Below are 23764 nucleotides of genomic sequence, written 5' to 3' on the forward strand. Positions count from 1 at the left end.
TCTGGGCTTTAAGTGATATTTCAAATCTTCTTGCTCTGTGAAGTTCTTAATTTTTTCATGAAGAAAGACAACAGGCAGTTAAAAAAGAGACCTTCTGACCAGATGTAAGAGGAAATCATTTTCACAGCGATGTCGAGTAGTTGGAATAGGCTGCCCAGAAAGTTGTGCACTCTCTGTCCTTGAAGACTTTAAAGACGGAACTGAATAGAGCTCTGAGCAACCTGGGGTGACCTTAGAGCTCATCCTGTTTTGGCAGTCTAACAAGACGAGAAACCATTCAAGCTTTCTGCAATTCTGAATTATCCTCTGATCTGGTGAAATAATTATTTCTCAGATAAAGCACTTATCTGCATTAACTATGCATAAATCACCTTTGAGTGAGGTTCAGACCAGGTAACCTGAAGGTCCTTTGCAACCTGTGTCATTTCTGGGTTCTGTGAATCCAAATTCTTAGTAAAATGACATACGAGCTTTTCTCTTGATGACTAAATATTTCCGGCTACAGCAGAGATACTATGCAACCCTCATCCTTTTAGTCCAGGACAGAATGCTCTCTGCACAGACCTGTTTAATAGCTTTAGAATTGTTTTCCAGCCATTTGCCTCAAGGTTTTTTCCTTCAGATTTCTGCATTTAGGCTGCTATTGTGATAACGTTACTAAACTCAATAACTGCTGTTAAAGTGAGGGAGCAGCATCTGCCAGACTCAGAAATACAATTACAGTCAAGCACTAATGAAAGACTGCAACAGCATCTGCCTTTTCTGTGCCACTTGTGTAGACTGGCTGATGCAGGTTCCCAAAACAACCACTCGTTCCTACGTCAGTGGGACTAATTCATTCATTAGTTCCTCTGATGCCAGTGCTCCAAGATGGACCCACCTGGCAGAAACTCTCCTAGTTATCATAACATCAGAAACTAACTTTCTGATAGTGTAGGAAGCTGAGGAAATGTGTTCATTCTGTGGCGCATCTGAATTGTCGTGTGGTTATCTAGAATCAGCTGTGACCTTATCAGCAGGCACAAGTTAGACAATACTGAATTTTAAATAACAGAAGCCTGGGTGCTGTGACAACATGTGCTTATAATTCTCCAGGTAGTAACATGAGTTCCACAGGACTGTTTTATGGAGTTGCAGCTGGAGTTGCAGTTTTTTGGATCAGGAATAAAATCTTTCTTTAAAATCTCTCCAAAATAGGACTGTCAGACTGTCAGACTCCGTGCTTCCTTCTCGACTCATTATCAGCTTGTGACTTTTCCTTTTTAATTTACTTTGAATACATTTGTTATCGCCGTCATCCAGCTTCCTGAACATGGAGAAACACTTGAAGCTGTTTCAAGCAAGCATGATGATGATTTCACACTGGTTATTATCAATTCAAGCACTGACAGACTCTTCAGTGGTCAGTCATCACATTAGAAAATGTAAATTTTAGTAGATATCTAAGTATCTTGACACAGTGAGAGGCAATCAGAGTGTTCCCTGACAGTCCAGGCCAGTTTAAAACATTCCTGAAACCTAATATAATTATTTTGCCAATAAGTAAGCAGGGGCACACGCGTTTCTGTCATTAGATGTTGCTTGTCATTGACTGCTGGGCTGACCGAGTACTTGACTAGATATTGCCATATTGACACTTGAGCTCTTCTCCCATGGTAAGTCATGTTAAATCAAAGATGACACTTGGTTCCCTATAAATGTCAGGAGAAAATGCTGAAAAATACATGGTTTTTTGGGGTTTTTTTTTTGACTTCTTATGCCATGTGTTGTATATCCTAAGGAAAACTTCCTGCTGAGAGTTCTTTCCTTGCTACCCTATAGTGCCTTTGAATGTAGGTGAAACTTTTGACTATTGATTTTCTATAAAGGTCACGTCTGTTCAATTTGTATTCCACTCTTACCCATGCAAAACTGTTACCCAGTTCTCCTCTTCCAAACAAGCCTCCTCTGCCTTTTATATCTGCCTTTTTCTGGTGAGTTCTCATTTTCCCCAGTGGAGTCTGGCATGTGGGATGTGCCAGCCAGTTCACGGGATGCCAAACATTCTCATTCTCATCATGTTGTCGCTACTGTCAAAACAAAAAGCTAGTGAAAAAGGAGGAGAAATTTTTTCAGTGCCTCTGTGAATCTTCTCTTCCCAGCACTTTGTTTTTGGCTCACTAAGGTACCTTGGGTGGTTCCTGGTCCATCCTGTAGCACCACAGACCAGCCTGCAGCCCCCAGACTGTGCAAAGTTGCTCAGCTGCTCTTTGGTTCTCCAAGTTCTGAGGTTATTTGCTGATAGTTTGATTACTTGACTTCACTGAGATAAAAATACAAACATTGCTAGGGGTAAAAGCCATATAACCATTCCCATTTGCTCTTAAAAAACAATTTTTTCAATCATTTTGGGTTGGGAGTTCAGAATGTTATTTAAATGTTAATCACTTGAAACTGTGCTTGGGCATATAATTCAATTACGGGACCATCTTAATTATGCAGATGGTGCTTATGAGCAGCTGATACAATTACAGAGCCAATTCAGTGCACATACATTTCAAGGGCTTAGCTGAAACACATTATTATTTCAATGTGTGTGGACAAATCCACTTTTTCAGGAAATGGGTTCATGGAATTGTAACTGTGCTCTGCTCAGCTCGCTGCTCTCAATGGCGTGTAAACCACAAAGTCTTTAACCATCCTCCTGTATTCTGTGGTGGTCCAAGCCTTGAGAGAGGTTTCTTCATGTTTTTAACATATCCAGAGGGATGAAAATGGAGGCTTGGGTTAATAATCCATCATCCCTCTGGGCAGCAAGCGGTTTTATTTCTGCTTGAATTTTTAACCTCCTTTTGAATGCTGCCCCACATCTGGAGGCCGTGTGTAACTCTCATCCAATCAAGCTGATAACAAAATAGGAAAATGAGTGGAATTTACTTTCACCATGAATTGGTGCAAAATAAATACCACGTAATTCCTGCTAAAGTAAGACTCAGCTTTTAATGCTGTGCTTTCTCTATAAGTCCAATAAAAGAACCCTTAGTATGTTTTACAGACTGGTTCAGTGTTTAAGAAAGATCAGTGTTTCTGCTTCCTGAAATATGTTTTTCTCATCTGCCTTTGTGTTAGTTTAAAGAAACCTCTCATAGCCACTTTTAGCTCCATGTGAGGCCAGCCTTGTATACCTAATTAATAATTAGATGCCATTAGGGGGGCTGGGATAGTGAAGAAAGATTAAGTAAAGAACTGGAATTTATCGAGGGGAATATCCACAGAGGAGATATTTTAAAACAACTGAGGGGTTTTAAAGGAAAATGAACCTTAATGCTTCTGGCCAATAGTCATCCTCTAACTCACAGTAAGTAGGAGGAGAAAAATTTTAGGGATGATTTATTCTGCTTTCTCACAGTTTTTTGCTTTAGATTAGATTAGGTACTGCACTCGTATTGCATGGGTGATACACAGGATAGGTATTGTCACCTCAGAAAAGCTCTGTAGGACCTGATTTCCCACTTCTGAACAGTCTTCACAAGCATTTTCCTCTTCCAAATTCCTCTGATGCTTAAAGGAGAGTGTGAGCCTCCTTATTTATGGCTTTATAGAGAATCAATTGCTCTCATTTTTGGTGTTTGGCTCTTAGGAAAATGTCACGGATTTTATCCCCATGAACCCAGGCATTGAAAATTCATGCCAGGAAAACTCATCACATTGTGAATTCTGTTTTCCAGCATTGGGTTTATTCATGTTTTGTTGAAACCAATGAGAGAACGAGTCTGAATCCAGTGTATGAACAGCTTATCCAAGCTAATGTGTTACCTAAAATCACTGTGGGACCGGTGCACAAGGACAGGGGGTAGAAATCAAAAGATTTGTAATCCTAAGAGCATGTCTGGTGGTGTTGTTCCAAACTCAGCTCGTTCTGCCTTCTCATACCTTGCTAACCTGTTCTTTATGAATAAGAACTGTACCAGCTAGAAAGAGAAATGCATAATATGTGAGAATGAAGAGAGGAAGAAAATTGCTTTGGCTTGGAGACATGAATGGCTATAAGAAGCAAGCAGGAAGGGATGACGTTGCTCTTTGCTGTTGGAGCAAAGGAGGGGGAGCTGTTCCTGTAGCCTAATGTGAAAATTACCCTGTTACTTCTGGTGGAGCCAACAGGAGTGTGGATTAGGTGTCATGGAAATGCAGATTCCAGAGGGGTCATGCTGGTGCTGCTTATGATTTCATAAAATTGTTTTGGCTATTAGTTCATGCAAAAATGTAACCTCATTTATCCATCATTGCCTTCTATGGGATTTTGTCTTCAATAATGTCAAACTTCATTTTCCACAACATGCAGAGGAGAGAATTCAGGTAAATCGATACTGACTTTTCTGTGGGTGAGTTCTCCTCCAAAGCCCTCTCATTCCAGAGCATTCCTGTTCTCCTGGAGTTCTCCACACTACTCAACCATGCCTCCATCTCCTGTGCAGCACAGTTACTGGAGCCAGTGGCTGCAGTGATGAGGCTCTGCCAAAACAACAGCAGAGCAGAGAACTGTGACAAGTGTTCAATGTTCAAAAGGTTTCAGGAATGCAAAGGCAGAGGAAGCACCTTCTGAATTATTTTTGGAGCAAAAGAAAGGCCTCATGTGCAGCTGACAATGATGCAGTCTTAAGCCCCTTGAACTCATTGACAAGGGAAGAATTCTGTACCCAAGAGACCTGAGTTAACAACATACATTGTTTGCAACTTCCCATTATTCCTCAGGCTGAGAGTAGTCAAAAGATATAGATTTTGGCTTTTGTAAGAAGAACAGGTTATTTCCTGCCTCTTTTCCTTCTGAGTGTAAGATACCAGCTATGCAGATGAGGGTAACAATTTAAGTGTTCTTGTGTTTGATTGTCTCAGCAGGAGATCCAGCTTGTTGTTGGGTTTGTATATACTTGTTGTACAGGACAGAACTCTGGCTGGGTGATCTAAGAAAACTTACACAAGTCCAGAATTCTCTGGACTGATTAGTGTAGCTGTACAAAATATATTTTAAAAAATTATTTAAATTGCCTTTGTGCTGCTTTTCCACAACTGCACAGGGGTATGGTGTGACTGGAATGGAGGAGGTTCATAGAACTGTAGAACAGTAGAGGTTGGAAGGGTCTTCAAGTGATCACTAGACAGTGAGTCTGGAAAGCCCTTGCTTAAAGCAGAGCCACCTCATCAGGTCAGAGCAGGTTGCTCATGGCTTTATTCAGTACTATCTTGAAAACCTCCATCACCAGAGGCTGCACAGCTCCTCTGGGCAGCCTGGTCCCCTGCTGATCTGTCCTGAGATGGGAAATGAGATTGCCTTTCAGTAAGTTTTAGTCCAGACCTTCCACTTCTCTTCTTGTCTCTGAGCAGAAGCACTTTTTTTTTTCCTTCCTTGAGCAAATTAACTCTGCACTGCTTATCAAGAGATTTCAAACTGCCAGAATTTCAGTTAGACTTAAGACAGCTGCTGGTAGAGAAAGCTGGAAAAAAAAAAGGGGGGGGGGTTTCTTCTCACTGTGGACTTTGTGTGTGAGTGGGTGCATGGAATAGTGAGGTGGGGAGTATTTGCTGATTCTGTGTCTATTAAGCTGAAGGCTTCCTTAAATATTTGTGTAGAATTTTGAGCAAATTGGGAGGGGGCTGGGCATACAAACCCCCCCAGTCTTTGCATATTTTAAGATGGCTGTCACATATATATACATGTATGTACACACTGTTACTGGATATTCCCCAGCTATGAGAGTACTCATGTTGACTGTTTTTTCACCTTTTAAATGTACCAGGCAAACGAAACCCTTTACATGTGGGTTGGCTTTGGTGACTTGGTTAATAATTTTTTAGACTTAACCCCGAAGCCCAGTCTATCTTTATTTGATTACTACAAGATGAACGAATTCTAAACCTTTCCTCTGTTTTCAGGCTTCTCAATGCCAATAAGATCAACTGCCTGAGGGTGAACACGTTCCAAGGTCTGCATAATCTCAAACTGCTATCTCTTTATGACAACAAACTGCAGACCATCAGCAAGGGGCTCTTTGCACCTCTGCGATCGATCCAGACTCTGTGAGTATGCAGGCGGATCACAAATGACAGCTCTCCCTTTTCCCACCAAAGATGTTGCCTGTCTTTGCAGCTGACATTAAGGCAATTTGGAAGAGACATCAGTGGAGCAGCCCCTCCTTTTCTCAAAGAAAGAAAGGGAGCAAGAAACAGAAGCATTGCATCAATTCAGCCATTGATAGCAAGGCCAGCTATTGACACAGCCTGCCCATAGTGACATAAATGTCATAAGTGTGCTAAACTTGTACTGCTTTCTGGGAAGACAATATGTGCTTTTGGCTTGTAAGACATATTAACAGCAGATTCTATTAGAATCATTGCCTAAAAGTTTTGATGAGCTAATGAGTTGGCATCTCTCCCTTCTGGGTCTGGGTCCTGCTGTTTGGCTATGGAAATGATGCCTGTGCTTGTGTATATTTATATATATACATATATAGTTGGAAGATTTAGGACATGGGCATGGCATAGATGATATATTTCAGCTGATATTTCACTTCAGAGGAATAATATGTTGTGTTAATTGATCCATTTAGAAAATCCACCGAACATTTTCTGACAGCCTTTGAATTTGGAGGCATTAGAATAGGGATCAGAAGCAAAAGGATAGGAATGACTCAATATTTTGGAGAAGAAGGTCTCATCCTAGAGCTGTGAGTTGTAAGATAATAAGGTAAATAGTACTCCTTCAGAGCTGGAGTTGGCAGCCTGCTATTCCAGTATTAAAATATTATGGGTATGTGTATACACACATAGTGGAATGCACAGGCACATTATATATGGATATGCACACACACACTGTAGTACTGGAAATTTTTATATACAAATACACATATATACTTTAATACTGGAAATGCATTGGCTGAAATAGTTTTGTAAATGTTTTAGTTCACACACAAATGAACTAGTAGGGATGATTTCTAGCAGCAGTGTTTCTGCCACATCCTCAGGCAGCCACAAGCACAAGCTGAATTTTCCAACAGGTATCTGGCCAGTATGTACTGCTGCCAACCACTGGAATAACCCCCTCCAGTTCTGTATATGTACAGAGGCCACAGAGAGGGTTCATTCACAGAAGTATATAGGGTTTGTTAAGTTAAACAACACCCTTAAGGCATAAACATTTCCCCTTGAATTTCCAGGGTATTGTTGGCATTCCTGGTGGCCCTTACTTAGAATGGACTTGTTGCTCCATACCAAGACACTTTGTCAGGAAATGTTTTGATTTCTGCTCCCATTTTTAATGCTCCAAGTGATTGCCCTCTTCTGTCTTTATTCTAAAGCTACAAACCAGACCCATTTTATGTCTCTCTGTGTTTTTTTGTCTTTTGGACCTTTCACACCACAAATGGCTCTACTGCAACGCTCATCTTGAGTTTCTTCAGGCCCTCTCTGCTGTGTGTGCTTTCCCTTCCCACTCCTGCACAGCCATTGGCCTGTTGTGTTTTATACTCGTCCTGTTAAATGACAGTTCATAAATATAACTACAAACAGAAAAGAAGTTTCTCCAGGTGGAAAACAGTAACAGAGGCTATAACTTTACACCTCTGTCCAAACCAAATCAAAACATCTGTCTTTTCTTAAAGTGTCTTTGCAGTTATTGGAGAGCTGTGTCCTGCTCCCTTGGAGGTCAGAGGGACTGATGCAAGTTAACTGAGATCAGAACCCAGCTCTGGGAGAGACCTGACAGACTCTCCTGATACAGTGCTCAGCTGTGCCATGCAGCATGAACCAGAACAGCAGCAGAGAAATGCTGTTTCTCTCTAAGATGCTCCAGCAGATTTCTGTTACCAAAGTCTAACTACCCAGTTAAAATCAGTGCTATAACACCTACTGCCAATTGCATAGGAAACAAGTTGTGCAAATTTTGGTGAAGGAGAAGTTCTACCTTGCATAAACAGTTCAGTCTTATAAATAAGACTTTTTGCTCCAGGAAAGAGTCCATATAAGGAGAATACTTTTACACATGATGAGTATATGGAAATATTAATTTCAATCTTGTGAAGAGAGTCCTGGATCTCTTCTGGCTTTGCCCGAAGGTCCAAGAAACTTTACTAATCCACGTTTTCATCCCTAAGAAACTGAGCTTGCTGATAAAATTTCTTTTAAACCAGGGTACAAAATGATCTCCAGGTAAGGTAGGTTTCAAAAGGCAGCATGTCAGGCTTTCAGAAGGAAACACAGGACTTGGTGACAGGAGGTCTGTGTCCTTTAAAGCGGGCTTTGCTATCTTAATTTTTGTTTCCTCCCTCAAAGCACTTGCAGGAGGCTTAACGAGCTGCGAAACGTGGTAGCTCACAGAACTCTCCCATTCATGAGCAACTCTGTGTGGTTTCCGCCAGGCCTGGGGATCGGTGGGTGGTTTTCAGTTTTGGTTTGTTTTTTTTTTTTTTGGTGGGGAGCTTATTCAATTACTCCACTGCTCAGGTTTGCGTTTTGTGAAAAGCGGTGATGGAGCACGGTGTCACGGGTCACTTGTGATTAAACATGCCATCCTTCTCGCAGACATTTAGCTCAGAACCCATTTGTGTGCGACTGCCATCTGAAGTGGCTGGCTGATTACCTGCAGGATAATCCGATCGAGACGAGCGGCGCTCGGTGCAGCAATCCCCGTCGCCTTGCCAACAAACGCATCAGCCAGATCAAGAGCAAGAAGTTCCGCTGCTCAGGTAATTCGTTTATCCAGCCTGTGCTGCACTTTCAATTCAGAAATAAGCAGGTCCAGAGAGCCTGCTAATCCAATCTGCGGGACAGTGTTTGCTGTAATGGATATTATGGAGCATCTCGTAAAATTAAATTTGGGAAATTCGGTTAGGTTGTCCAGAAAGCCAATTAGCTTATGGATTAAAATAAAATAAAATATTAAAAAAAAAAAAGAAAGAAAAGGCAGTCTATAGCTGTCTTGTGCGTGCCTCTTAAAAACAAAGAGAAAAGATAACAGTTTGTGATATGTAATTGTAAAGAACGACTAAGTTATGAAATATTTAAGGAAAATAACAAAGATGTGTGTGGCAAATGTCGTGGCTGGATTGTCATTTGTATTCAGCCAGAACTCTTAGTGACCTAATGAGAGCTGAGCTCGAGTAAGTTCTCAGGTCCTAAAGGCTGAAAACAGCGAGTGAGATTTTTATACAACAAGCAGTGGGCATTTCTGCTCTGGGGGCGAGGAGGTGGCATCGAGTCACACACTTTCATAGACTTATTGTCTTTATATCCACAAATAGTGTGCATTAATTCAAGCAAAACTGTTGGTAAGACTTTTGGTTTCAGAAAGTTTTGAATCAAAATTTGCATCATAATTTAGGCAAAGGTTTTGTGTTGTGAGCTAAATGGAAAAATGTTTGCACTTGGAAATAACCTCCAAAGTCATATAAACAGCTTTTTTTCAACCCTATCTCCTTTTTATGATTCAGCTGTCGGTAAAAGGACATTTGTGTCCTTGCACAGAACAACTAAGCAGATGACTGGTTCTTCATGTGTTTTTCCTATTGCTTATATTGGTTATATGTATTTTAGATGACTGCATTTTTTTTTAATATTGTAATGACAAGCAGGTTTCAATGGGCAAATCTATTAGTGTGTACTGAGAAGAAAAATGACTGTTATTGATGGAGTACCTTGCAGTGTTTTCTATGAAAATTACTATGCTTTTTCTCTTTTTTCCTCTGAAAAGAAACATGATTAATTGTGTTCCTGGTAGTAAAAGATTAACGATTTTAGGTGGGGATGCAGCATGAAGCTGAGTGGCAGCAGCCCAAACCAAGCTGTTGTGCTTTGTGCATCTCTGAGAGCAACATGCCGAGCTAAACCTTCCCTTTATGGGGAAAATAAAATAAAGATAACTTCATTTGCAGCCAGCTTTTCTTGGGCAGGCTTGTTAAGGTCTTTAATCCCTTGTGACTCAAGCCACAAAATTTATTATCAGACCTGAAATTATTACGTATTTTGTCTAGGTTTTTGGATTGTGTCCATCATAGTAACAAGATAATTAGTCGGTAATATTCATATTTAAAGAAACTGGAAATGAAAATGCATAAATATAATTTAGAAAGGAAAGTGGACTGCAGAAACAGATTTGTATAAACCTGTACCCAATTTGCCATTGTTATTTTCTTCTGCTTTTATTAATAGGCTGGAGAAATTAATGTTATGTATGTGCATGCATGCTTTGAACAATGGTGCAGGGGATTGGATAAGGCAAACAGCATCTGATATCACTTAGGAAAAGTCCTAGCTAAGAAGAGCTACAGTGCAGAACACAGTACCTGGTGATGCTGAGAAGAATATTTTGTGTGAATTCTTATCTTGGGGGTCCTTTCCTTGAGGCATTGGGCTGTTTTTCCCTTGGTCTGCAGCTCTACATCTATATCAAAACCACATGGAAAAGGCATAAACCTGACTTACGAAGGAGGAGAGCAGGGATTGCACAGCTTCAGAACAAAGATTTCAGCTGGATGAAAACTAATGCTATTCAAAAGCTCAATAGAGAAGATATTTTTGCCTGTAGAGTTTCCAGATGGCGATGAGATACATTGAACTCGACTCGCTGTCTGCTCACATGAGACAGGGGAACGTCTAATGGTTTAGAAAATCTGAGTTTGTAAATCAATCCAGAGAACAGACATCCTTGGCACCTGTTCTGCTCAACTTGTCCCTTTGAATCATGGCTGCTTCAGGCTTGGCATTTAGCAGGAATTTTCCGTGTTTTCATTTTGAGGAATATGTTTCATCCCGGGATTTAACACAGCAGTCTCTGTGCAGAAGTGTCCATGAGGTATGAATCTTCATCACTCAGAGTATTGAGCAGTGCTTTGTGTTATCCAGGGATGAGCCTGCACAATCCCACTGGGATGGCAGTGCTTAGTAACTTGTCAGTGTCCTTGCTGGCTGTGGGATTTTCCCTCTCCAGGTTTTACATCTTTTGCTTGGTGAATGAGAAAAGAATTTTTATTTTAAAGCCTTTTGTAAACATGCATCTGTTTCTCAAAAGATTCTTATTGCAGGATCCTGATATTTTCATGTAGTTTTTTTAATACACTTAGTACATTTCAGTGGTCAGAAAGTTGGATTTGGAGGTGGGGGGAAGCACAGGGAATATGAGGGGTTAGGTAAGGAAGCAATGGGAGAGGTTTTATCCCGATCTGGTCTTTGACCTTTGAGAAGAGATGAGGATGCCCAGGAAGTGGGAGCTCTGTGGGAGCAGAGTCACTCAGCCAAGGTCAGGATCACACCAGTGAGCAAGTTAATTCTAGGTGAGCTTGACACTTTGACACCAGGGAAAGGACCAGTTTTGAAGTCATAAAATTCTGAGGTTGTCCTGAAGCAATTCATGCGTTTTCCATATTCCATTTTACAAGGGCATGTAGTGACAGGGTTTAACCTGTAAAATGGTCAGTTTAAATTAGATATTAGGAAGAAATTGTTCCCTGTGAGGGTGGGCAGGCCCTGGCACAGGTTGCCCAGAGAAGCTGTGGCTGCCCCATCCCTGGAAGTGTCCAAGGCCAGATTGGACAGGGCTGGGAGCAACCTGGGCTAGTGGAAGGTGTCCCTGCCCATGGCAGGGGGGTGGAATTTTTAAAGTCCCTTTCAACCCAAGCCATTCTATGATTCAGTAATCATAAAGGAGACTGTCAGAAAGGACCTGGAATGAGAAAAAAATGTGACTGTTCAGTAAATTAAGGGAAGAAAGGGAAGTGTTTTTTATACAAGGTTAGGAGAGAGGAATGGTTAATAGGAATAGGGTTGAAAAGCTGAGATGTTTGAAGTTTCATCAGTCAAGGAGCACCAAGAAAGTCATGTCAAGAGGATACACTCAGAGATGCAGATGGACTAAATGGAACTGTATTTAATAATTAAATGAAACAATGGGGACAAAACTATGCAGCATAGTAAAAAAAAAAAAAAAACAGATCTAGAAAACTTCATTCTGCCCACTGCTTTCTTCAGTTTTCATTCCAGCTCCCCACCATCCTTTAAGATAGTATTTAGCCTTGTTTTTTCAATTGATCCCTTTTTTCAATTGAGGCACTTTCCCCAGATGCCATTTCCTCCCAGCACCAAATGACTCAAGCTTTTACTGATAACAGTGCAGCAGCATCTGCAGAGGTTATGATGGCCACAGGAAGGAGGTTCTGGGCAACAGGTAGATAATGTACATAATTCTTTTCAAAAGGAGAATTGGAAGCATTATAGCATGAAATGAAAGAACAGCAGGGAAAGGGCCATGTTTTTGCCCAGGGCTGTGAGACAGGCAGAGCTGTTGAATATACCATCAAATATGTTTAAGCATCAGATTGCAACAGATACTATTTCCCGTGATTTTCTGCTTTCCATTTAATACAATGCACCAAAATAATAATAAACCTCCCTGTTGCTCAACTGTCTCCCCACAGCTATCGAATCTGAGACTAAAAAACCTGAGACTTTCTCTTGACAGAGAAATTGGAGGAACAGGCTGTGACTAATTCTCACTCTCTTCTGTTTAGAAAAGGGAAATACTGTCATTTTCAGTGGCAGTAGTGAAATTCTGATGATCATTTTCTTCTTTTCTGCATCTGCCCACCACGACCACCCATGGATCCAATGGTGCTTTCCAGCATTAGGGCAGTGGAGGCTCCCATTCTTAGTGGGAAGAAGAGGAGAAAAGATCAACACAAATATCCTGCCCAGTAGCATTTGATTAAGTTCACTACACAGCAGTTTTGTTTTCTAAATCAGCACTGGGCTTTAGGAGGAAGGGAAATGAATCTATGAGCAGATTGTGTTGTCTCTGTGGTAGCTTATTGTCACTTCAAGAGTTGGCAGGATCCTTGATTGCTGTGTGACACTGTGTATGAAATAGGTTTTGGAAAGAATTGCCCTTGTATTCAGCTGCATATCTATTTTTCCCTGTGATATGTTTGCATTTTTTTTTAGTGTATTGTGTATTTCAAAAGCGATGGAAGTTCCACCTGCTGCACTGACACAAACCCTCTCTGATAATGATCAAAGCAATGTGTATCTACAAATACCACATCACAAAAGCTTTTTATCTTCTAATTCTTAGAAATAAGACTCTTATAAAGAAGATTGTTGTTTGAAATACTATGAAGTAAACCTGTCCTCCTGCCTCCTCCTCCTGCATCGGGGCATACGTTGTATCTAAGTGACTTTAATTAGTTACTTCAGTTCCGGATTGTGATTTACAATCAAAAGCACAGGGAAGAAAAGGAGGCCAATGAACTGTCTGCCAACTCTATTCTCTCTTTTTTTGGACACTACTACTTCTTAAGCCAACCCAAAGCAAAGTCAGCCTCTGTAGTACATAATGGATCCAGAGCTTGCTAATTTAGGGTTAATGTAATTTCTCTCATGTTATCCCCTATTATTTGATTGTAATGCAGTTGCTTTTTGGTCACTCATAATTTTTTAAGGCATTTGATTAAACCACTCCTTACTAATGGCATTTTTTTAATCCTAATTCTGTGTGTCTTTTCCAGTCTCTGTCCTCATCCTTACTCACCTGCCTTGAGTTACCTGTCTGCTTTGGAACAGAGTTACTGTTCTTTGTAATCACCTTTTTCTGCCTCTCTCTTCTCTGCATTGTTGCACCCTTTGAAGCACAGAACTGCAGTGGCTGGAGTCAGGGGAGCACAGGTTGCTCATCAAGGCGTTTTGTCCAGTCCCTACAGCAGTTCACACATTTCATGTCCCTTGGTCCCCCAGGGTTATCCCCTCCTCTGCTCTCAGTGATATGTGAATACTATTTAAGCTCTTTGAGCTCTCAAAATGAAAGCTGCAATGTGTTGTTACTCCTCGACCAGTGTTTAAAAATCATGAAAGGTGGGTGAATTTAATCCAGATCTTGCACCATTTATCTGATGGAAACACTCTCCAGTTGTTCCTGTAATTTGCCAATCACTCTGATGACAACTTTACAAATTCCTCCCATTTTTAGTAAGCAAATAGTACTTACAAACCATGCATTCATCTTCCTGCCCTTAGCATTTTCTGTTTGATGGAAAGCATTGATATCTACTCATGCCTGCCTTGTGCTACAGGGACAAGGGCCAAGCTCCAGCACTTTTCTCATCAGGGCTTTTGTTTGAGTGGAATGAGGGAAAGGAATACAAAACACTGCCTATGATTTGGACAACTGGAAAATTGACTGCATTCGGATTTTTGTGTTTTGGTTTTGAGTTTGTTGCTTTTTGTTTAGTTTTTTATATGTGCTTTGTTTTTATTCAGTTAAATGCTGTGTGGTTTACCCTTTTTTCCCCTTGAAAGACACAAAGACTCAGCAAAGGTACCTTCAGAAATGCTCTGAATATACCAAAACTGAGGCTGTGTTTGTGGTGCATAAGAGTAATTCTCTCTGAATGGAAGGTTGTTTAACAGCAACAAATCACCAGCAGATTAAATCCCACACTGAATTCACAATTATGAATACGATTTTTTCACTGCACACTGCAACTGAGTATGTTTGAGCTTTGGTTTGCTTGAAATCTTTCTGAAGCTGAAGTCATTAGGGAACACAATGCAACTGCTATGACTAATGGTAATGGAACTAAATTCCCTTGTACTGTAGTTCCTGTTGTTACAGTAATTTGGCTGTACTGGACAGTGATTATAGCCCTCCCTTTTCTGCACATCTTTGACAGCAATTCAGATCTCCACGTTAAAATTTGTGTCAGTGACTCTCAGCCTTCACTGGCTCGTGCTGAACACGATGGTGAAGGGTTCCTGCAGTGGGGGGAAGGTGGGCAGAATGAAAACCATTTCACTCAAGGAAGCACAAGCTTAACATAAAACAGGTGGGTCTGTTTGGCAGAGAGTGTGGTTCTTAATAAGGAAGTAAATTGGCGTGTTCCAGTTAGAAACTATTTTAGGCTGTGCCTCATTTTATTTTTGAGTTGAAGTAGCCTTCAAAAAAACCTAAACATGCAAACTGCTTTGTTACCCACCACCAGCCTTATTTACAGTGACAGTAAAGGGGCAATGAAAAGAGGGAGGATGAGTGTTTAGTCACAGATGCATCCATATCACTAAGGCATCCAAATAACATAGCTGTCCTAGATTCCCCATGCAGGCAGAGTACAGAGCTATTCAGACTCCTCACTTGAGATCCAAATTGTCCTCTGGAGGTGTCTTCATTAGCTGTGGCAGAAAGCTGAGTGATTGATTACTCTTGTAACCTCAAAAACTAAGGTGGGACAAAATTTGCTCTCTTCTCTCATGTTGCCATTCCACGTGTTGAGATTAAGCTGAGCAAAACTTTGACCAGAGTTGCCAAGGTAGCACTTTTTTGTGTGTAGTGGTCACTTGAATAGGATAAAGAAAATAATTGGAGAGGAGCTGGCATTAAGAGAGCTAGGCAGCTAAAACCAGTGCAAGGATGTTGGTGTCTGCAATTGGACAATAAATTTTTCACCTGATTGTTCTGAGACTGCAGCAGCCTCTTGAGGTGGTACAGCTTGATGGGGCAGGTAAAAATAGGATCCTATATACAAATTCTTAGCAAACTGCAGATTCAGTGACTGATCAACAGAACTGGGATTACAAGAAGTGAACTAACACTAAGAGCAAGGCATACGATGCTGCTTGGATGCAGAGGGTACCTAAAGGGAGGGGTTTTCATGAAAGCTGGCAAATATCTGGAGGTAGGATCATTCCTTTTTCAGCTTCTTTTCTGCAAACATTTGTTCAGGATGCTCTTATGTACATCCAAAGGCTAATGGAATTTATTTTATTAATGGAATTTACAAAACAGTGTGTTTTCCCAGTACTTTGCCTCTCCTGTGTTCTAGGGACATGAATTTGGGTTTTGACAGACTTTTCTTTGTGTGCTGGTACCTCTTGTTCATTGCAGCTGATGATTAGCTTAGGCAGTTATTGTAAGTGGTGTTTAATTAGTGCAGCAAAGGAACAGAGACTTGTTCAAAATATTCTCATGGGTTTTCTCAGGAAGAGATATTTGCAGAGCTCTGACTGCATTTGTTTCCAGTAGGACTGAAAGAGTTCATTGACACTGAAATTACTGGGTATATTACAGATATTCCACTTAATACTGTAAATCAGTATATAATATAAAAGTCTTTGGAAGATATGAACTGTTACTTGTCACTGCTTAACAGAGTACTGTGGATGAATTTATTTGAAGAGCCCAAGCCAGAATTGCTGCTTTATTAAACCCGTGTAGGAACAAGGATATAGAGTTCTGCATCCTTCTTCACTAGAGCCATACAAAACTATTGCCAGGAATGCTAGTTATAAATATAATTTCTGAATAAATGAGGTGTGGATTCCAGGCCTATACATACTTTGAATTAATAAGGGGAGAAAATTAGTGCCCTTTTGTACCACTGAACCACAAAAGAAAATTAATAATCCAATGTTTGTATCAGTTTGGACTCTGGCTGGTTTGGCAGCTTGCAGAGATTGAAGATTTATTGTGTCAAGATTCCCTTAAAAAGCTGGTTTAACTTTTCTCTTATATTGTAAAGGTAGACAGTAAATCACATTGTCTCTCAGTGCTGTACCAAACCCACAGAATGGGGTGACTAAGTCGACACTGTACTTATTTTCTGGCGTTCCCAGGTAACTGTGTGTTGGCTTTTCTGCATTATAAGGTTGGATCGTAGCAAAATGGTGAAGCAAAGACCCTTCTGTATTATCTGGTCATCTCTGCTCAAGTACTTGTATTGTTCCTCATGTAGGCAGTGAATAATCTGCTGGATGCTGACTTTGTTCTTCGGGCAGTGCAAAGCCCTTACTAAGGGAAGTGATGTGTTTTTAAAAGCACAAGCACTGACCTTCACTGCAGTCCAGCAAAATGTTCTGAGCAGTTGCAGAGGACAGACACTGCCTTCCTCGTTTGTGAATCCTGCAAGAACATTTGAGATGTGACTTTCAAAAGCACTGTCCACTGGCAGACACTGAAGTCAGTGAGAGTTTTGTTTCAGAGAGGGCTGTCAAGCCAAAACTGAACGCCCTGCTTTATGTGTCAGAGTTGCAGCAGTGAGTTACAAGAAGCAAAGCTGTTTGAGATAATCCAGGATGCTGGGAAGAGAGAATGCTTGGCTTCCATCAGCAAATGAGGTACCAAACCCAACAAATATGTCAAGCAACAGAGTAACAAAATGCATTTCTGCAGTGGCACGTGTGTGCTCCCTTCCTATAAAGTGCAGTTGAAATAAATAAAGAAAAAAAGACAAGAAAAGCAGTGGTGATTACAGATGTCAGTGTAAGTGGCCCCAGCATAAAAGGCTCCTGGGAGCTGAAATCAGGCTCAAAGGGCGCTCGGGGAGCATTTGATGCCAGAGCTTGGCCATCAGCTCAGAATCTGCTGTTATTAATATGGGCTGAGGTATTTCTCAAGTTGCATTTAAATAAATGGAGCAAACCAAAATGGCATTTGCACTGAAAGGAGACACCAGGAGAGAGTAAGTAATAAAAAGCAGCGTAGATTGGGCATTCACTACGTGGTGGAAGTTGCACATCCTTCCTGGAAGGAGCTGTTGGCAGTCCTTTGGCAGTATATTTTCTATGGGAGCAGTTCTGTCTGAGTTCACCTGGGCTCTGTTCGTGTACACACTAACCCCCATTGTGCTCCAGGGCGTTCCTGCAGTGGTAGCCTAAAGGATGACCTCTTGTATCCAGCACCTTTTTGCATGGGTGGAGTGGAGAGCAGCTCCCCGTGAACCTTCAGCTTGTGCTTCTCCATGCTGCTTCCTCTCAACGCTCCTCTCTCTCTGGCGCTGCCTAACTCTGACTCTGGCTGTCCATGGGGTTTTCCTTTGTGCTTGATCTAACCATGTGGTAGAACAATACAAATGGAACATGGTTCTGTCAAGCACCATGGAAGGCTGCATACTCCCTGCAGCATGGCATGCTCGGATACTTCTGCTGGTTTCAGAAGCATCAAAAGGTGAGAGATTCCCCTTTTCTCCCCGGAAAAAGATAAAAAAGGTGAGGTGTTGCTTAACCAGGCTCCTGGGCACGGAGGGGGGGAGCCGGAGTGATGTTTGGGACAGACTTTCCACAGGGCTTGCATGCAGAATAACCATTTCTAAGTAATTAATCTGTTTAATTGCTCTTACAATGGAGAAGTTAGGCATTCTGTTGGTTACTGTGATTCAAGGGTGATTCCAGCCGTACCTACAGAGGTGAAAAATCAATCTTCTTCCCGTATAAATAATGTAAGCTGCATCTGTGTCTTTGAACTGTCCAGTCCTTCTACTTGAGGTACTTTGGATGCCATTTCTGTAACAAGAGGCCTACAACTTAATGTGACTTTGGACCTGATCTGAGCAATCTTAATGCACTGTGAAGAAATATCATGCAAAAAAAACTTCAGAAGAGTCTGCAAAGCGCTTTTATCTCTTGAAATGATATGGGTGACATGGTCTGTGTGAAAATACTGTTATCCAACAGTTCCATGTGACAAAGCTGAGTCAGTAGACACAAATGAACCATTTTAGCCTTGACAAATCTTTAAATACTTCTGCCTAACTTCTCCCCTACATAATGACACCTATTCACAAAGGACTTTAGGAGCCTCATACAGAAGTTTTCTTATATGGAAATAGTGTCTAATCTTGCAGATTTGTCACATATCTGTTGTGGACCCATTAGAAGAAGGACATGTGATATATCTATAATTACTGATAAGAATTAATAGCAGCAATGTGAAATGATCACAAACAATGTACCTCCTTTTTTCCTATGAGAATTGTGATCTTGTGGTTACATGAAGAAGTAAGTATTGAGATTCTTGGGGTCTTGTCCAAGTTTTAGACCAAGTGATCTCTGTGGTCATATTTTTGGTGCCAAATTTGAGGCAGCTGGATCATTTTCTACAGTGAATGCATCAGGTCAGCTTTCAAACCCCTGTCGAGACAGCCTGATGTGTTGCAGAGCAGATCATCCAGCACTCCTTTTCAGCCCTCTGGGCAAAGCTAAGCTTCAAGAACTGAATTCAAGTTCGCTAAACAACGCTTAAAAAGAAGAATAGGACAAAAAGGTATTTCTTTCTGTTGCTTAATTTCTCCGTGTGTGTATCAGAAAGGCACCGAAAATTTTTGAGCACTTGGAAATGTGGTGTTTCTTTATCTCGATACTGCATGTGTGTTTGTTTTATGATACTGAGGAATTGCACTGCCCTGGTGCCTGACAGTGGTGTCACATTGGTTGTGAAAAGAAAATGTTACCAGTAACTAGCAATTCAAATAACCACAGCTGCCCTCAGTTAAGCACAGGCGTTGCTGTTGCCTTGGCTATTTGTTTTACAGCAAACTTAATTCTTCCTAATTTTGGAAATTACTAGAAACTCCTAGTTAGTGTTCTGTCCTGCATCAGGGATGATTTTTGTGCAAGAAATGCTTCATGCATGTGATGGTTTAACTGTGCTTCCCGAGTCCTGTTGTGCTCTCTTGGAGCCCTGCAGTCCTGCCCTGATAAAGCCCTGTGTGGAGGAATGGATATGTGTGCTTAAACAGTTCTGCAAGCAGATGGCTGAATTTCACATTGCTATCCCAGATGGGAATATCTTAATAGAGCAGCCACCTGTCCAAGTGATCTCAAGGCTCAGGTCAAACAGTAAATTTTATCTGGTCTTTGGCAGGTGATTCCTGCTGTCTCGCAGGCCAACAGATGACTGAGTGCTTGCTGAGCTGTTGGTTGCTTTTGACTCAGAGCTTACCTGGGTAACTCTTATTTAAACTCACTTAGAAAAGCAGGAAAAAAATAAAAAAGAAAATAGAAAAAAGAGAGAAAGAACAAAAAGTATGAAGGGGATGTTTGCTCCCTGCCTCTCCTGCTGAGCTGAGAGACCTTTTCCCTGTTGCAAGTGTGGTGGCCATGGACCAATGCCCAGGCAGCATCACCTTCTTATAGCTGATGGAGTGTGGAAAGGTTTGTGCCATCAGGAGAGCAGGAGCCAAGTCAAAATGTGGTGAAATTCTTTATTTACTTTGCCAGAATGCTTGAGAGAAAACCAAAACCTGATTTTCAACCTCTGACGTTATATACTCCTCCTTCTCCTTCATAAAGCATCCCAGTTACTTTGCCATCCCTTTTTCCCAAAGGAAAATGAATCTTATATCCATCAGCAGACTGAAAATTACACTTAATAAATTTTTACCCTAAGTAACTTCATGTTGTTTGTGATTTGTTTTTTTTTCAACAAGAGCTTTTACTACAAAAATCAGAAGTGCCTCTTCAAGGGTTAATTTGGGAATTTCCGAAACACTTTCTGATTACTGAAAAATGTTAGTGGGTTTTTGAATGTGTATTGTAATTGTAGCAATTTTAATAAACTCTGGTCCTGATAACTGTTCCTCTTTGGTGTTATTTCCAAAGGATCATAAATGACTACCAAGCTTGGAATTGTCAGGACTTGAAATCAGATGTTGGGGTTTTTTTCCTAGAGGATGAGAGTTTAAATGATGGTGCTATGGGGAAAGGCTTAGACTGTATTTTTATGATGCTTTAAAATGTCCAGTGGTCCTATTATTGTAAGTGCTGTGCTGTCAGTGAAGTCACACTTCAGATGTATAATTTACAATAAGCACAAAGCCCAGCAAAGTATTTAACACCACTGAAGTGGTAAAGTACAGAGCTGTGTGTCAAGCTTCTCACAATACAGTTTGGAATTACAAAACTAAACCAAAGCATGTCTGTGGAATCAAAATGTTAGATTGCCTGTAGAATTGCTTGTGTTCCCTGCATTGCTCTGTGGAGGTAATGTGCAACATAAATTAAAATAATAGTGGGTTTAGGCAGCTTCTTTTTTCTTTCAGAAAATAGTATGTGGTCATAAAATGAGCAGTGGAGTATTTATCAGTCTGGAAGGGGAAGCAGGTGATGAATGTCATCAAATCTCTGAAACCAAATTTCAGCTCAGGTTTAAGGTTTTATTGATGTTTTTGGGTTCTTAGATAATTTGCTCAGCCTCTTCCCAAGAAAGCCTTTCAGTTGACTGTTTAAACTTCGGAAAAGAAATACTTCTCGGTAGTTACAATCACTGGGCATTTCACGAGGTTGCTGAGACAATTCTGGTGCTCCCATTATGAAATACGAAGTGAGTGGGCAGGAACTGCATGGCAGGGGCTTGGCAACACTTTGCTTACATACACATTTATTAATACTCCTGGTTCCTTGAAGCCCTGAGATCGAGTTTCCAACCTGCTGTTACTAAATGAGAAAAACCAAACCTGAAAAGGACAGATTAGTTCACTGAGCCTAATTGGAAAAGCATTTCATTAGAATGGGTCAAAAACCTAGTCAAAGAGGTCTGGCAATCATGGAGTAATGGTACATCAGGGAGTGCTTCTCACTAAGTATGTTCTACCCGTTCCTTAATTAAAATGAAAATGATTTAAACTGCTATTACTTTCCTTTGCTGTTTGTTTAACATAGTTCATAAAGGTATCTAATTGTTGGGAAACTGACAAGGTTCTCTAATAAAAGGTTGCTCTAAAAAATAGCTCTGAGAGCTGAGGTCTGAACATTTGGGGCTTTTTAATGACATCTTTAAAAGTCTTTTGTCATTTGAATTCTTTCATGAGATGCCTTTTCCTTGTTGCTGGACTAACTTCCAAATGGGAAACAGTGTCTTTGCTGGAAAATACCTTAACAGGTAGGTTTGTTAGACAAGGAATTAATCTAACAGGGAAAGAGCGAGAAAACAGAGGCTAGTCTTGGGATTTTAAAAAGCACTGAGCAAGATTCCTTGGCAAGCATTAAAATGGGGTGCAGGAGCTGGGAGCTGACAGGAGGCAGTGTTGAGGATAGATTCCATAAAACCTCTGATCGCCGCGGTTATCAGCAGCTGTTTGCTGGAATGTGTTTTCCTGTCATTGCAGGGTCGGAGGATTACAGAAGTAAATTCACCGGGAAGTGTTTCATGGACCTCGTGTGTCCCGAGAAGTGTCGCTGTGAGGGAACAATCGTGGACTGCTCCAACCAGAAACTCACCCGGCTGCCCAGCCACCTCCCCGAGTACACCACTGATCTGTGAGTGGGGCTCTCCAGGGGGTGCTTGGCTTTCCTGCTGGCTTTCCTATTTTTAAAGGCTGTGAAAGGGGTTCAAACAACTGAAGGCACCTCCTACTTCATCCTTGTGTGAAAATGGGGAAGCACTACAGCTCTCATTTCCTGAGTGTTCGTGCCAGCTGTGGGGATGGGGCAGGAGCCATGGCCCCATGCACCAGCCAGCTCCTCTGTGTGTCCTCTTAAAGTCCTGTGATTCCTTTCCACTCAGCCTTGGAGTCCTCTCTCTTTTGCCTTTGGTCATTTCTATTTAAGAAATGGTTTAACTCTTTTGAGCAAACCTGTGATCAGGAGCTTGTTCCATCTCAGCAATGCTGGCTACTTGGGTGAAATGGCTCTCACTAAAACTAATGTATTCTTAAGCTGCAAGTAATTTTATGCAATTTATTTGCTTTTTGAGATTCTTCAGAATTCCAAGCATAATACATTGCTAAAGAGAGTCTGAGAAAACATGTTTATTACTTAGTAACTGAAGAATCTGGTTATTTTCTTGCATTAGTATCCACTTCAAACAGAATTTTCTTTTTGTGTTAGCATTGTATTTATCCTACTTATTCTATTTAAACCCCCATAAAAATTTTTGGTCTGGAGTTAAGATAGAAAAATATGAGAGACCTCCAGAAACACAGCAAAGCCTCTCCATAGCAAAATGGAGCTATGTGTAATCAGAGAAAGAATTTTGCATCCCAAGCCTGCCAGGACAGTGGCCTTCACATTAACTTTGAAGACCAGTAGACTTTGACAGGAAAGGACCTAAAATCAGATCCCTTCTGTTTGCATGGCCCACATCTCCACTTGCATGTCCTGTGCAGCAGAACGCTGAGGGAGATTCAGTCACGCAAACAAGGTTGTGTGTAATGGATAAGGTCAATAATTCCTTATCCCGGGCCTCAGAAGATGAAGCCACTCTGACGCTGTCCTTTGGCATTACGCTCTTAAAGGCATCCTAAGCTTTTGCTCAAGATGCTCTTTTATGTTCCCTTCCCCTCAAAGCTAAATTCTTTTAACTGTGGGAGCCTGAGAGACGTGGCAGACTGTGCCTTGCTTAACAAAGGTCATGGTTCCCTGTGTGGCACAGAGATATCTCTGCAGGCATCTGTGAAGTACCAAATCCCTCTGTTTGTTCCCATCAGGCGCCTGAATGACAACGACATTGCTGTTCTGGAAGCCACTGGACTCTTCAAGAAACTGCCCAACCTCAGGAAAATGTAAGTCTGAGTCGCTTGCATGTTGGAACACACAGTGCCTTGGATTATAAGGAAGGAGGAAGCGGTGGTTTTTTACAGTTCAGTGCTGCAGTGGTAGAAATCCCTTTTTTAATGTGAGTTTAAAGAAACTGAACGAGTTGCCTCGTAGATGGACAGACACAGTTAAGCCACATGGACAGATGAAGATCCCTAGGCTGACATTTCATTAGTTTGTTGGGCTATATTTCTTTGAGTCTTTGAATCATAGAGACTGACAGGAATTCTGTCCAGAGTTTATTCAGATATGCTTATTGTTAGAGAGGACGACAAAGCTTAGCATTTTGGTTTGGTCTTTCGAGTGTATTGCGTGACTCCAACTGGGGTATTTTTTTCAAATAGTCAAAGGAAAATTATGTTGCAACATATAGATGATGGCAGCTTTGTTCAATCATCATTGTTTTGGAGAGGAGAATCAATTAGCAAACTTAGAAATCAGTCAT

The 23764-nt window shown here is 41.0% G+C and overlaps 1 protein-coding gene across 2 annotated transcripts in view; it reads left to right on the forward strand.

Moving 5' to 3' along the window:
- SLIT3 (slit guidance ligand 3) overlaps positions 1-23764 on the forward strand; it is a 472700-nt gene that overhangs the window by 338153 nt on the left and 110783 nt on the right. For both annotated transcript variants that reach the window (XM_050312542.1, XM_050312543.1), the window contains 4 exons: positions 5911-6054; positions 8554-8717; positions 21891-22041; positions 23211-23285. In XM_050312542.1, the coding sequence (XP_050168499.1) occupies positions 5911-6054; positions 8554-8717; positions 21891-22041; positions 23211-23285 (534 nt within the window). The remainder of the gene's footprint in view (positions 1-5910; positions 6055-8553; positions 8718-21890; positions 22042-23210; positions 23286-23764) is intronic.

The sequence above is a fragment of the Myiozetetes cayanensis genome, unplaced genomic scaffold (genome assembly GCF_022539395.1).
Source record: "Myiozetetes cayanensis isolate MyiCay16 unplaced genomic scaffold, myiCay2020 scf17, whole genome shotgun sequence".
NCBI classification, from domain to species: Eukaryota; Metazoa; Chordata; class Aves; order Passeriformes; family Tyrannidae; genus Myiozetetes; species Myiozetetes cayanensis.